The sequence below is a fragment of the Osmerus eperlanus genome, chromosome 4 (assembly GCF_963692335.1).
Source record: "Osmerus eperlanus chromosome 4, fOsmEpe2.1, whole genome shotgun sequence".
NCBI lineage: Eukaryota > Metazoa > Chordata > Actinopteri > Osmeriformes > Osmeridae > Osmerus > Osmerus eperlanus.
In genome coordinates, this window is record NC_085021.1 from 14,048,621 (window position 1) to 14,061,481 (window position 12,861).

The 12,861-nt window shown below is 41.1% G+C and overlaps 2 protein-coding genes across 2 annotated transcripts; both read left to right on the plus strand.

The window, feature by feature from the left end:
* The first annotated feature begins 383 nt into the window (after window positions 1-383).
* On the plus strand, window positions 384-5,719 carry LOC134018942 (protein ILRUN-like). The gene is made up of 5 exons (XM_062459332.1): window positions 384-712; window positions 1,881-2,035; window positions 2,155-2,352; window positions 2,573-2,898; window positions 3,409-5,719. Exons 1-5 carry the CDS (start codon window positions 555-557, stop codon window positions 3,442-3,444), a joined length of 873 nt encoding a protein of 290 aa, XP_062315316.1. The 5' UTR covers window positions 384-554; the 3' UTR covers window positions 3,445-5,719.
* A 2,728-nt stretch (window positions 5,720-8,447) lies between these two features.
* LOC134018944 (SAM pointed domain-containing Ets transcription factor-like) lies at window positions 8,448-12,621 on the plus strand. Its single transcript, XM_062459334.1, has 5 exons — window positions 8,448-8,789; window positions 10,481-10,902; window positions 11,679-11,924; window positions 12,101-12,235; window positions 12,358-12,621. The coding sequence occupies exons 2-5, from the start codon at window positions 10,494-10,496 to the stop codon at window positions 12,534-12,536; spliced, it is 969 nt and encodes a 322-aa protein (XP_062315318.1). The 5' UTR covers window positions 8,448-8,789; window positions 10,481-10,493; the 3' UTR covers window positions 12,537-12,621.
* The last annotated feature ends 240 nt before the right edge of the window (window positions 12,622-12,861 follow it).

Consider the following 12,861-nt stretch of genomic DNA (forward strand, 5'->3'; position numbering starts at 1 on the left):
ATCACTCATTTATGTTGCTGTCATTGGGTGTCAAGCTGTAACAATGTCTATGTAGCTGTGCTTCTCACATCACACTGTTTTCTTCAGCCTAATTCTTGTTTGTTTTCAACTTATTTGTCCTATTTAGTACCAAAAAGGTCAAACAAACACAATAAAATCTACTTTCTAGAGTAGGTTATACTGACCGCAAAAACATGTAGAATCTACATTGTAGACGGTAACCTACTACGGCCTTAAAGTTCGCCAAAAGGCAAGTAGTGCTATAGCAAAATAAGCTATTTCAAGTAGCGCTGCGTATGCGCATTTTTGTGGTTGCTGTCCTAACCCTCTTGAACATTTTCCTCTGCCGAAAAACAGCAGTTTATGGACAGTTCCACCGCAAACCACTGCAAACTACTAGGTGTACCGGGGAGAGGCCCAGTTGTCTTAAACGAAAGTCACGTACCTCCGTGACAGTCATGCGCATTTGGGTTGTTGTTAAGTTTGTTATGACAGGTTGAGGCCTCGGACTAAATTATTATAGCTACCCCTGTCTCTGTCCGGGGAAATCCACGATGGAGGGCATGGAATTAGACCTGGATCCAGAGCTAATGCAGAAATTCAGCTGCATGGGCACTACCGATAAAGATATTCTCATATCAGAGTTCCAGAGACTGCTTGGGTTTCAACTGAATCCCGCAGGATGCGCCTTCTTCCTTGATATGACTAATTGGTGAGTCCGGGGACTGCGGCGCCCTGTCTGTTCCTGGGCCCGACAGAGTTTAATGTTGCTAATGTGAGGTATAGTCAGCTAACTGCATTTAGGGTTTTGCTAAATTCTTATCTTTTCGTTAACAACGACAGGAATATGTGGCTAGCCAATACACATATTTACTATCAGCATGTTTGTTGCTGGAGTGTACCTGCAATCTTGCTAGCTAGCTATCAATATGGCAGTGCTTGAGAGCTAGAGCTAACTTTACCCAGCTACAGCCACTAGCATTATTATTTAAGGCTATATAGCTTACTTAAATGATTTCTTGCTAGTTCTGTATTCATGAAAAATACAAGTGTACATTCACTGTGTAAGGGAATTTGTTAGGTATGTGCATTGCCTTTTAAAGAGGGAATATGTGAGGTGTGTTACGAAATATAAACTTGAGCTTTCTGATGATGGCTGTGTGGGCTGACGGGTAAGTACTGGAAGCTAGGTTAGTTTATTGGCACGGCCTTCATTTGCAAATAATTTGATAGAATAATCTTTCACGTTTATCTAGCAACTAGACGTCCACACTAGATTATTTGTCAGATTTGAAATCTGTTGGGGAAAACCTTCGCGTCCCGAAGTCAGTTTCTTATGTAACAATTTAGCGCAACAACAACGATGTTGCAGGTGAAATATTTGTCTCATTGTTCTGGCCTTTCAAACATGAATAAGTAACCGATATTTGGCATACGAGTCATTTACATTGTAGATGTATTTGCTTATGTATGTAGTTACTTTTACATGCGTGATTGTTGTAGTCAAGTTTAGCTTTCGTGAACATGAATTATATATTTTTTGTAGAAGGCCATGATTTGTTGTCATGTGACGTGTTGGGGTAAGCTAAGTAATGGAGTTGCTAAACTTAGAATTAGTGCTTTACCTTTTATAAACCCTCAACATGTACTCCAGTATCAACAAAAGGACTATCAAAAGCAACTAAGTATGAATCTTGTGAGGGAGTAAGGGTTATTAAAATTAATGTAATTTTTGGATAAGAGCAAGCCTGTAAGTTAGCCTTTATCAGTATCTGATTTAGTCTGTTCATCTTCACCGTTTGAGACTATGTAGCTGAGACTAAAGTTGTTGTGGTGTTCAACTCATACAGGTTTTCTCCCTTTTGTCACTGCGCTCCTAGGAACTTACAAGCAGCAATCGGAGCCTACTATGACTTTGAGAGCCCCAACATCAATGCCCCTTGCATGTCCTTTGTGGAGGATGTGACAATCGGGGAGGGAGAGTCAGTGCCCCCTGATACACCATTTACAAAGACCTGGAGAATACAGAACACAGGTTAGTTGGACTGATTCCCAATACAGACTTGTGATACCTACTGTTAACAGTACTTTCGACATCTGAACTGCGATGGATACCCTGCTTTCTCCTACATGCCTTAGCTGTGTCTCTTTCAGGAGCAGAGTCCTGGCCCCCCGGAGTGTGTCTAAAGTACGTTGGAGGGGACCAGTTTGGTCACGTGAACATGGTGATGGTGCGTTCGTTAGACCCCCAGGAGATGGCCGATGTGAGTGTACAGATGCGGAGCCCTGTGGCTCCAGGGATGTACCAGGGCCAGTGGAGGATGTGCACAGCCACAGGCCTATTCTATGGGGGTGAGGAACTTCTCCAACAGTCATTTTTTTTTTTTTTTTTTTGGAGGGGGGGGGGGGGTTCCGCTGATAACTAAAATGTTACCTAACCCTGAAACGAATGATTCATGTGCTTTTCTAGGCATTTTTAAGTTGGCTAAAGTAATCCAGATCTGTTGCATGATCTGCTTGAGACATTGCTGTGTGTTCCTGGTGGTGTGTTAAAGCTGTTTTCCCTCCGCAGATGTGATCTGGGTGATCCTGAGCGTGGAGGTGGGAGGCCTCCTGGGAGTGACGCAGCAGCTCTCCTCCTTTCAGGCCGAGTTCAACACCCAGCCTCACCGCAACCTGGAAGGAGACTACAACCCCTTTGCCTCGCCACAGAAGAGCAAGCACTCTGGCAGCCATGACAACAGTCTTCATGAGGACAGCAGTTACAAGGACCCTGGGGATACCTGGGATGGTGCCCCCAACCCAATGCAAGCAGAGCAAAATGGACTGTCACACAACTCTGTCAATATAGCATCAAACGGCCTCCAAAGCAACCTATCAGTAGTGACTTACAACCAGGTATGGAGCAACAACTGCCCACATTATTAATATGTTTATTAATCAATGATTATTCTATGAAAAAAACTAAGTTTATTGGATACATTTGTGAAAGACCTCATAAGAAAGGAAATTCAAATGACCACCACAACTCTCAATCTAGCGATTGACTCTTTTCACAAACCCACTGCTAATTATTTGATGTGAGAGCAGTCCTCCAGTCCAGGCCTGCAAACCAGTCTTGCACAAAAATAGAGAGAGCCAGAATGCTATCCTGATATTTAAGGGCTGTCTAAAACTACCCAACAAATGTGTATACATTTGCTAATGCCAGTAGCAAGCTATTTTCAATGTGAGTTGACCAAGGGGCTTTGTGATCGGTTGTGATATTGGGGACATATTAGCAATATTAATGTTTTTTGGGACTTTGAATGGAAGTGCAGACCAAACCGGAAAAACTAATATTGAGAAATATGGCTGTCTCTGAAGTTGTCTATTTCTTTATAGTTCTTTTGTATTCCTCTCCCACAGGGTTTACACGGACCCTATCCTTTCGGGCAGTCTTGAAACACAGGAATGGTCCCAGTCAAGCAGCACTGTGCCCCTGGAGTCACACCAACTATTGAGGAAGGAGGCGTTATCAGGTGCTGATGGAGACTACTGAGATTCATACTGACACTTATGCAAAGCCCCCCTCCACTGAAGCAGGCGAGGCTGCTCTGTTCCCAGTGTTCAAGCTCAACCTACATCCCACATCCAGCGTATGCATGTGTGAATGCTAAGTTAAAATGAGTGCTATGGATGTTTTTAGAAGAAAAAGATGATAATCTTTTTCTGATCTTTATTTAGTTTATTTTTTAGTTGTCAGATTGCAGTAAAGACTACAGTGATGAGAGAAGCGTGGATGTGTGTGTTTGAGCATGTGTGCGTGCTGTTGTGCAACCTGAAAGAGACTAAGAGCCATTTTTTTGCCTTCTGATCCTCTAGTTTCAGATCTGATTTCTAAACATTTGAGTTCTATCTTAACTATCTTAAGTAATCTTTCCAAATTTGACTAGATATACCCTTAAAAATGTATGGATTATTACTTTATCGATATAAAGCAAGTTCCATCTAAAAGCGTATGAAGGATTACAGTATTCTCTGCCATGTTTTACCATTGATTATATTAGAACTAAAATTATCCTGGCATTTCCAAAACTATTTGAAAATAGGAACAGTTCTGGTATTCATTTTCGATTTCCATGGGTTGTTATCAACAGGCGCAGACCAAAATACCTCTGGAAGCAATTAAATAGAATTCGATCGATGCAACATAACGTAATCTTGGTTGTTTACAAAAACGTCTCTTCTCTGGACAGTCATCATATTAAACCCACCCCATGTCGGCCTGAAAAGATTCTGGTTGGAGGGAAATGTGTTTGAATGGGAGGATGACCAGACACATCTGCAAGAGCACATAAAACATGAGCCAGCAGATTTGTCTGATTCCCAGGCTAACAAAGATTACCCTGCAATCTGAAATGTAATGTTGCATTTGTCCACTGGAGAGCAACATGTGATCAGACCCATGCCAAACTCGAAGGGAAACTACAAACAGTAACACTTTATTGGTTGGTTGGAGTTCTGCAATATTGCAAATGATAGCACATTTTTATCCCTATACAGTGCCATTGATTATTAAAATTTATTAATTTTATCATCTTCAGTTGAATGTATTTGATGAATGTAGAAAAATATGTTACACATCTTATTTTAATCTTCCCAAAGACGTTCTATAGATGCCCTGGACTGACATGTACTTGTTGATGTCTTCTGGCTTGGCTTCATGTCATGGTTCTTGACCATTTATCATATTTCCTGTATGACATCTGAAATCAAAAGTTGATCTTTTGTTCAGGCAATTAAATGTATAAAAGACACCCATACAAATCAGAAAATAAGAGACTGTCTAGTCAATGTTTTCTATAGTATAAGTTTCTGAATGTGTACAATTCCTTGCACTTACTGACTGATCTCTGCACTGAGTCATTAGATGTTTATATAATTGTGGTGTCTAGTTCTCTTTGCTATAATGTCTTGGAGGCTATTTAGAGATTTTATTATTTCTTTATCAACAGTTATTGACTTTGACCACCTGGTTTTGACCACCTGGTTTTGACCACCTGGTTTTGTAACCTATGTCCACCTTTTTTAGGCTGGGCACATAACGTCTGCAAACTAACAATTGGCCCCAGGGATGACTAAACTTGGACAATATTGCAGCCACCAAAACCACACCTTCTCATATTTTATACCTGCCTCTGCTGGCTTTTGGTATGTCACTGACCATGTTATTGCATTTGCAATGCTAAAGAACATTGTTTCTCCTCGTCATAAAAGGTATACACTGCTTTATCTTCTCTTGCTCTTCTCTTTTTGTTTACAGTCTGACTCTCTGTAATTGGTTGAATTCTGTATCATTTGTGATGCTCATTTGTTTTCTGAAGTCTTTGTGCTGGATGGATCAGATGGTGTTAGAGTGTAACTTCAGAGTTTTACAACAACAGGATATTTAGAAGACTAGTGAGTCAGAGCGAAGATATGAAAGCTTTTTTCCCGAATGAATGGCTGTTTGTATGATTAAATTATCACTGAATTAAAAAAAAGATGGTGTCCTTGTTCTTTGTAATTCACAATAAAAGTTGTTTTTAGTTTATACAGCACCTGTTCCATTGGATGTGTACGCAGTCCAGGAGATGAAAATGCTTTGATGTCTTGAAGATTTTGTAATACATTTAAATTGACATACTGTATTCTGAAATACCCAATTAGTAGTGCTGCTAAACAATAATATGTATATGATGTAAATAAACTCAGCCCCCCCAAAAAAACAGAAATGTAATCTCCCTTTCAACTGCTTGTATTGTCAGCAAACTTAACTACTAAGACGAACAGAACAAGTTTTAGAGATGTGACTAACATAAATTGAATAATGTGTCCTTAAACAAAAAAAATGGGGGGGCAAAATGAAAAGTAATAGTATCTGGTGCATTATCAGCTGCATTAAATACTGCAGTGCATCTTCTCATGGACTGCACTAGATTTACCAGTTCTTGCAGTGAGATGATACCCCACTCTTCCACCACTTGCAAATTCCTGGACATTTTTGGGTGTAATGGCCCTTAACCTCACCCTGCAATCCAATAGGTCCCTGACATGCTCAATGGGACTGAGATCCAGGCTCTCTGCAGAACATGGCAGAACACTGACATTCCTAACTTGCAGGAAATCATGCACAGAACGAGCAATATGGCTGGTGGCATTGTCATGCCAGAGGTTGCTGAGTTTATGTTTCCTTAAAGTCATTAGGGTGCTTTGGATATCAAGAATGAATTGTCTGCGTGGCATTCAACAACTGTAGCATGTGCTTTTATTAAGTCAATAAAGTCTTAAATCTAAAGGCCTTAACTCAAGTTATGGCCTTGAATGTCAGTGGGGGTTTGTTCCTATCCCACCATGAGTTATTACATTCCCTGTGACAAATGTAGGGGCTTTTCATGGAATAATTATGGCCATCAGTCACTCTGTGGTTGATAACTGTTTATCTCAACTATCGAGAAAAAATTGTTAAGGTCAGTTTCTAAAAGGAATGTGGATGTCTTTTGAGGCTTTTTTTTTAAAGCCTTTATTTGCTTAGCGATGTAGGTAAAACTCCCAAGGGAAAAGATTATTGACAACAATGTGACCAGTCTGTGAAAAGGGTGGGTGTATCCACTCACTTTTTCAGTGTTTTTCAGTGTTCAGTGTCAGTGAATACTGTGCTACTAGCCTGACGGTCAACTGGTTAAATGTTCTACGAAAGAAAAGAAACTGCCTCAGGGAATTCTGCTCAATCATCATTTCAACATATGGGGTTTATAAATAAACAGAACAAAGTGTACACAAAAAGACCACAGCTTGGGTAGTCATGAAGAAAGTGAAAAATCTGAAGACAGGAAGATGCAATGTAAATTGTGTTTTGTAAGATAAAGAAAGCAAATGAAGGAAGTTTCATTTTCGTATGGTAATTAATCTTTGTAGACACATGGTAGGTCTTTTGAATATTTCAATAGAACTGCACAAACATTGCTCTTCTGTTAAATATTTGCACTTACACCTGTAGTTGTCACACAACCTTTTACGTTACCTTTAAAGTTGGGCATTGTTTCTTCTGGGGAAAATAAATGACAGTGGGCCAACATAAGCACCTTCAACCTCTTAGTACAGTATAACTGTAGTCACCATTATCAAATTATATGTATGAATTAGTGCAATCATTTCTGGTCCTGATAAAAGTTTAATGATCAGGAGGAATTACAAAAATCTGTTGATAAATGTATTATTCTTGTATTAGTAGCTGGCATTTACATTTCAAAGGTCTACAATTTCTACATAACTGACTTCAATAAGTTAATTTGAATGGAAAGTGCATGGAGAGAGGGTTAAATAACCCTTGTCTAACAATTTTTTGTCTTCAATCTTGTCTTAACTATTCTGTCCATAAAATTATTTTTTTCTGTGTGTGTATGTGTGTGTGTGTGGGGGGGGGCTGCTTTACCAGTACAAACAATTACATTCACACACACATGAAAAATCGTTGTAGGCTTTCCCATCACATATGATACTATGCTGATACAAGTAACCTGGAAAAGGACCACAAAAAAGGAAGATGTTTCATGAGATGATGTTTTATTCCATTCCATTAAGTCAAATTACTTATAAGGAAACAACTGACTATCAAGTAGGTGTATGTTTTTTTACATTAAACAATTAACCTAACTATTTCTATATTTACTTTTAAATACCTTGTGAAAAGACAGGGTAAAGCATTCATTTATTGATTTACATTTACATTTAATCATTTAGCAGCCGCTTTTATCCAAAGCGACTTCCAAGAGAGAGTTTTACAAAAGTGCATAGGTCCCTGATCATAACAACGAGATAGCCCCAAAACATTGCGGGTAGCCAAACATGAAGCATACATTGTGAAAAGCAAATAAGTGCCAATGGGAAGAACCATAAGAGCATGTAATTAAACAAGTTACAAATTAAACAACATGAACCTCAAAAGTGCAAGAGTGTACCTATAGAAAAAAAAGTACAATAAGTTAAATCAGTTACAACTAACCAACAAGAGCAACTAGTCCCTCAATAAGAGTCATTGTGTTCCTGGAGGAAACTAACATCAGGTCCAGCAAATCATTCCTAAGTACTGTTGTACTCCCGAATTTATCAAAATCAATGACATATTTATATAGAAAAATGTGTGTAATGGGAATTTGAATGTATTTTCTATTTAGTTTTTGTAGTTTCTTTTACAAATGTGTGTGTGATTTGAATGGTTTTGTCCCAAACTATGACTGGAAATTAAAGCTGAGGCTATCAATGGTAATAGATGCCAGGGGGAGGTGTGTGTGTCTGGGGGGTTTTGTTCTCATCACTGTTCACTGTTTACCTTATGAATATGACCTGTTACTAAGTTTTAATGAGGCAAGCATTGCAACATTCTCTGCTGGACACACCTCCTCTGGTATTGATATGCTAGCATGATCAGATTTTTACCACAGGTTTAGCCGTGAGCCAGTTGTCCAGATACTCTAGCCTATGATCAACCAGACAAAAACTTTGGCCAGTCAAAGCTACAGACAGTGCTCCAACCTGCCCAAGGTGTCAGATACAGTGCTGCTGGAGGCATACTGTCCAACTGAATGACCCTTTCCCACCCCAGGGCCATCATTACCTGTGCAAGCCTGAGCACACACATCAGAAGTGAGGGACTTCCTCTACCGATCTTTGGTGTTGGGACCCTGGAAGACTTCAGAGGCTGAGAGATATAGGATAAGTACAGCAGTCCAGCAGCTCTAACCACTTCTTCTAAAGATTACGAACAGGTAAGGCCACAGTGGGAACACAGGTGGCTCATGGGGAGGTTTTCTAAACCGAATTTCAGAAATTTCAGAAACCTCTAATAGCCACAATGGGGAAAACAAATCTATTTGTAAACCAATGCCTCAAGTGGAATGATCAAGACTTTGTATGTATATACAGTATATAGGAATACAATAACATGTCATGATATAGTTTAACCAAAAAGCCTACACTCACCTATGTTATTATACATACTTGTACTCTCAGAATGAAAATATAGGGGTAATAAATACAGATGGAACAGGTGTATAAACAAATAGGTGTGCATTAGTACTCTTTTTGTGTGAACTGTAAGGGAATGCTATGAGTAATGAATGACTAAACTGTGTTCAGAGCAGCTGAATGCTTCTAATATCTGTTCGATCAATGTTATCTGTAAGTTGTTAAACAGAGTGCCTACAGTAGGATATGTCACTATTTTTTGTGCCAGTGCTTTGCTTTCATGTAACTTCTGATACTGTGTTAAAGTCAGCACACACCCATATATACACACACGCAGACACACACAAAGGCAGTCTTTTTTCAAGGTTTTGAAGGTTGCATAAATATGAACCTTAACTTCCCTGTTATAACTTACTTATGATTCGCACTTGTCCAAGGAATGGCACACCCTCATACCAAAACCACATCTCAACATTATACAGAGTTTGTTGATCCCCAAAGTCCTTCATACAAAACATGTTTTGTGGAATGTATCTACTTTCACATACAAAAACAACAGAGGTACATTTTATGGCAGACACTTTCACTGGTAAGCTGTCTATCAAATGAGATTGTAGAGACTGTTGCTTGTCAAACTCAAGCCGCAGGGCCTAGAGTGACCGAAAACAGTTACACGCATTGAGTGCTTGATGACTCTATACTTGTCTATACGCAGATTGGAGATTTTTAGGAGACATGCCCATGGTTACAACAGTTTGTGTTAAAAACAATAGAGAATGCAATGTTCACAACTAGTGTCACGCAATTCGGACGTCACACTATACAATACCACTCCATTTCTGAGTCACTCCACTTTAACTTACTCCAGACACCGAATAGGATATTAACTTTCTCCACCCTTTGTCTTATACTCTGGGAGGGGAGCTGCATGCTTCAATTTACGATTAACTTCCAATCAATCCTGACGAGCTAAGATATCTGAGCAGTTTACCATTTGTAAGATGGTATATTAAGTACGAATCAATTAAAGGACAATTGACATGTCTCCTACCTACCTACACCTTACCTTTAACCCAGAACGTAAAAATTAGGCTAAAACAAGTTCTCAAATATACTACCCTACCACAGTATTTTGAATCCAGTGTTCATGAAAGGAGATTGGTAAATGCTACAGTTCAAAGGCAGTATGAACAGAACAAACAAGACTGATGAAATGTCAAGTTTGCTTAGGATTACTTCTGTTTCAATATTGGGCATAAGGGTCTGGTTCCAGTGAAGTATAAAGACAGTACTGTCTGGGAGGAGAGCTTATAAATGGACAGTAGATTTCTAATGCAAATTCAGGGAGAATACTTCATACTCGTATGCCGGATTTAAGAAAAAGACAAATTATGTTTTGGTACGAGGCTTGTTCTAAAATGATCTTTTATCCTTGTGCCTAAAACATAGCACTTTCTATGAGGTTGATGAGAACCATTATTTCTCTCCTCAGTATTTTAGCGGCCATGGGGAGTCCAGACTCTGACAGAGTGGGAAGTACCACACAAATCCCCTTCTACTCCAGTACCCCCCACACTGCCATGCTCAGGGCATTGGAGGATGAAGAGGAGGACGTCAAACCGCCCCGTGGCCTGCCGGGGGCGCCGGAGCGCAGCTGGCAGGGAGTCTACTGGGATGTGCTGTTGAATGATGACAGCTCCTGGCGACTGAAGGCCACAACACCCTGCTCACTACCAGCATGTAGGGCCCCAGAGCAGCGTCCAGTGGTCAACAGCCAGGCCCAGGCCATAGGCTCTTCTGCTGGGCTGGAGGGCCAGCTGGAGGAGCGCTCTCTGGAGCAGGTCCAGACCATGGTGGTAGGAGAGGTCATCAAGGACATAGAGACTGCTTGCAAACTACTCAACATCACCCCAGGTAAGGAAAATTTCTCACCTCTATGTTGCCATTGAGAGCCATCAATCAGACTAACTGTTGGTTTCTCTTAAAGGATTTACGCAGCTCAGTAGACTTGGGGGTTTGGTAGGCTTTTACAGCTGAAAATGTCATTATTCCTGCAACCACATGTCAACTCAAAGCAGAGCAAACAAGCCAGTAAAGGTCAGTAGGCACATGTTTCATGCAGCCGTTATGGTGATGCACCTGCTGCTCTGCTGACAGTAACAGAGAGACAGTGTCTGAGGCTTTCCCTCCCTGTGCAAATGGTCCTTCTGTTGACATTGCATCACACAAACTTACCATCTCACGCTACTTAGGAACCATGCAGAGAGGTTTCATTATAGTGTAAACAGAGTACAGTGTACATCCATCATCTTCAGTTCTCAAAAAAACCCTGCACAGTTTCCAGTGTAAGGAAACATGGCATTTATGTTTACTAATGATGAAAGAGATGAGGAAACTGCACCCAAAAACATACAACGACAGACAGCTTGCAATGGTAGTCTTCACATATCAATTCTTACTATTTGACATGGCTAGAGTGACAGCTTACACAGAGCAAGGAGGAAGAATGTCTTCCTTTGTTATAACCCACCTGTTCCCTCCATTGCCATTCGGTGTATCAACATGCAGTGAATGGCTTTCAAAGTATCATCTCACACTGACCCGAGAATGACGAGTCAAACAAGACCGTCGTTACATCTGATGATAAGATAGACGAAAGAAAACATCTGCATACATTCTTACATCCGCAGAGCCCATGGAGTGGAGCAGTGGGCACGTGCAGAAGTGGCTGCTGTGGACGGAGCACCTCTACAGACTCCCCCAGGTGGGCAGGCAGTACCAGGAGCTCAGCGGGAGAGACCTGTGCTCCATGACCGAGGAGGACTTCAGGCAGCGCTCGCTGCAGTGTGGAGATATGCTGTACGCTCATCTGGACATCTGGAGATCAGCTGCATGCATGAAGGAACGCTTCTCAACCGGAAATGACAGGATCAATGGTAAGTGCTAAGCTAAGCATCACCTGTTCTGTTGTCGTTAATATGCTTTTTCAACCACGTTCATGAGTTACTTTGTAACATAATGAATGCTATATCTCTACATAGGTATAGGCCTGTATAATGTCTAATGTTCTCTGGATGTTATGTTCCCTAACGTGTCTCTCCCTCCTGTGAAGGTGCAGACGAGCAGTGTCCTGAGGCAGGCTCATGCTGCTCCAGCCAGCCCATCCACCTGTGGCAGTTCCTGCGGGAGCTGCTCCTCAAGCCACACAACTACGGACACTCCATCCGCTGGCTCAACAAGGAGAAAGGTGAGCAGGGGCGGGGCCACTCTGTCTGCGGGGCCTGGGTGGGCCCAGGGTCCCTACTCTGTACATTGTCAGGGTACTCTGAGCGCTGAACAGTCTTTCTAAGCTTATCGTGTTATCTACAGGAATCTTCAAAATCGAGGACTCTGCTCATGTGGCCCGGTTATGGGGAATCCGGAAGAACCGTCCAGCCATGAACTATGATAAGCTGAGTCGCTCCATACGACAGTACTACAAGAAGGGCATCATACGTAAGCCAGACGTCTCTCAGAGGCTGGTGTACCAGTTTGTTAAACCTGTATGATGTTGGGACCAGGTTATCGGAGGAGGGAGGCTTTGATGAGAGCAAAATAGACAAGCCAAACAGACTGGGTCTGGTAAGACTCTGGACTTACCAGACTCTGGACCAGACTCTGGACTCTCTATGCTTGCTGTTTGTGTCATGCATATGCCATTTCAGTGAATGTAGATTTAGAAACACATACTAAAATGCACTCAGCTTTTCATCCCTCATCCCCTCAAATACAAAACTATTTAAAAAGAGGGCTGTGAGGATAAAGCGCCATCCTGCTGGCTAAGGATATATAGACTGCCTATTGCACAACTTGCACTCCCACATTCTTACAAAT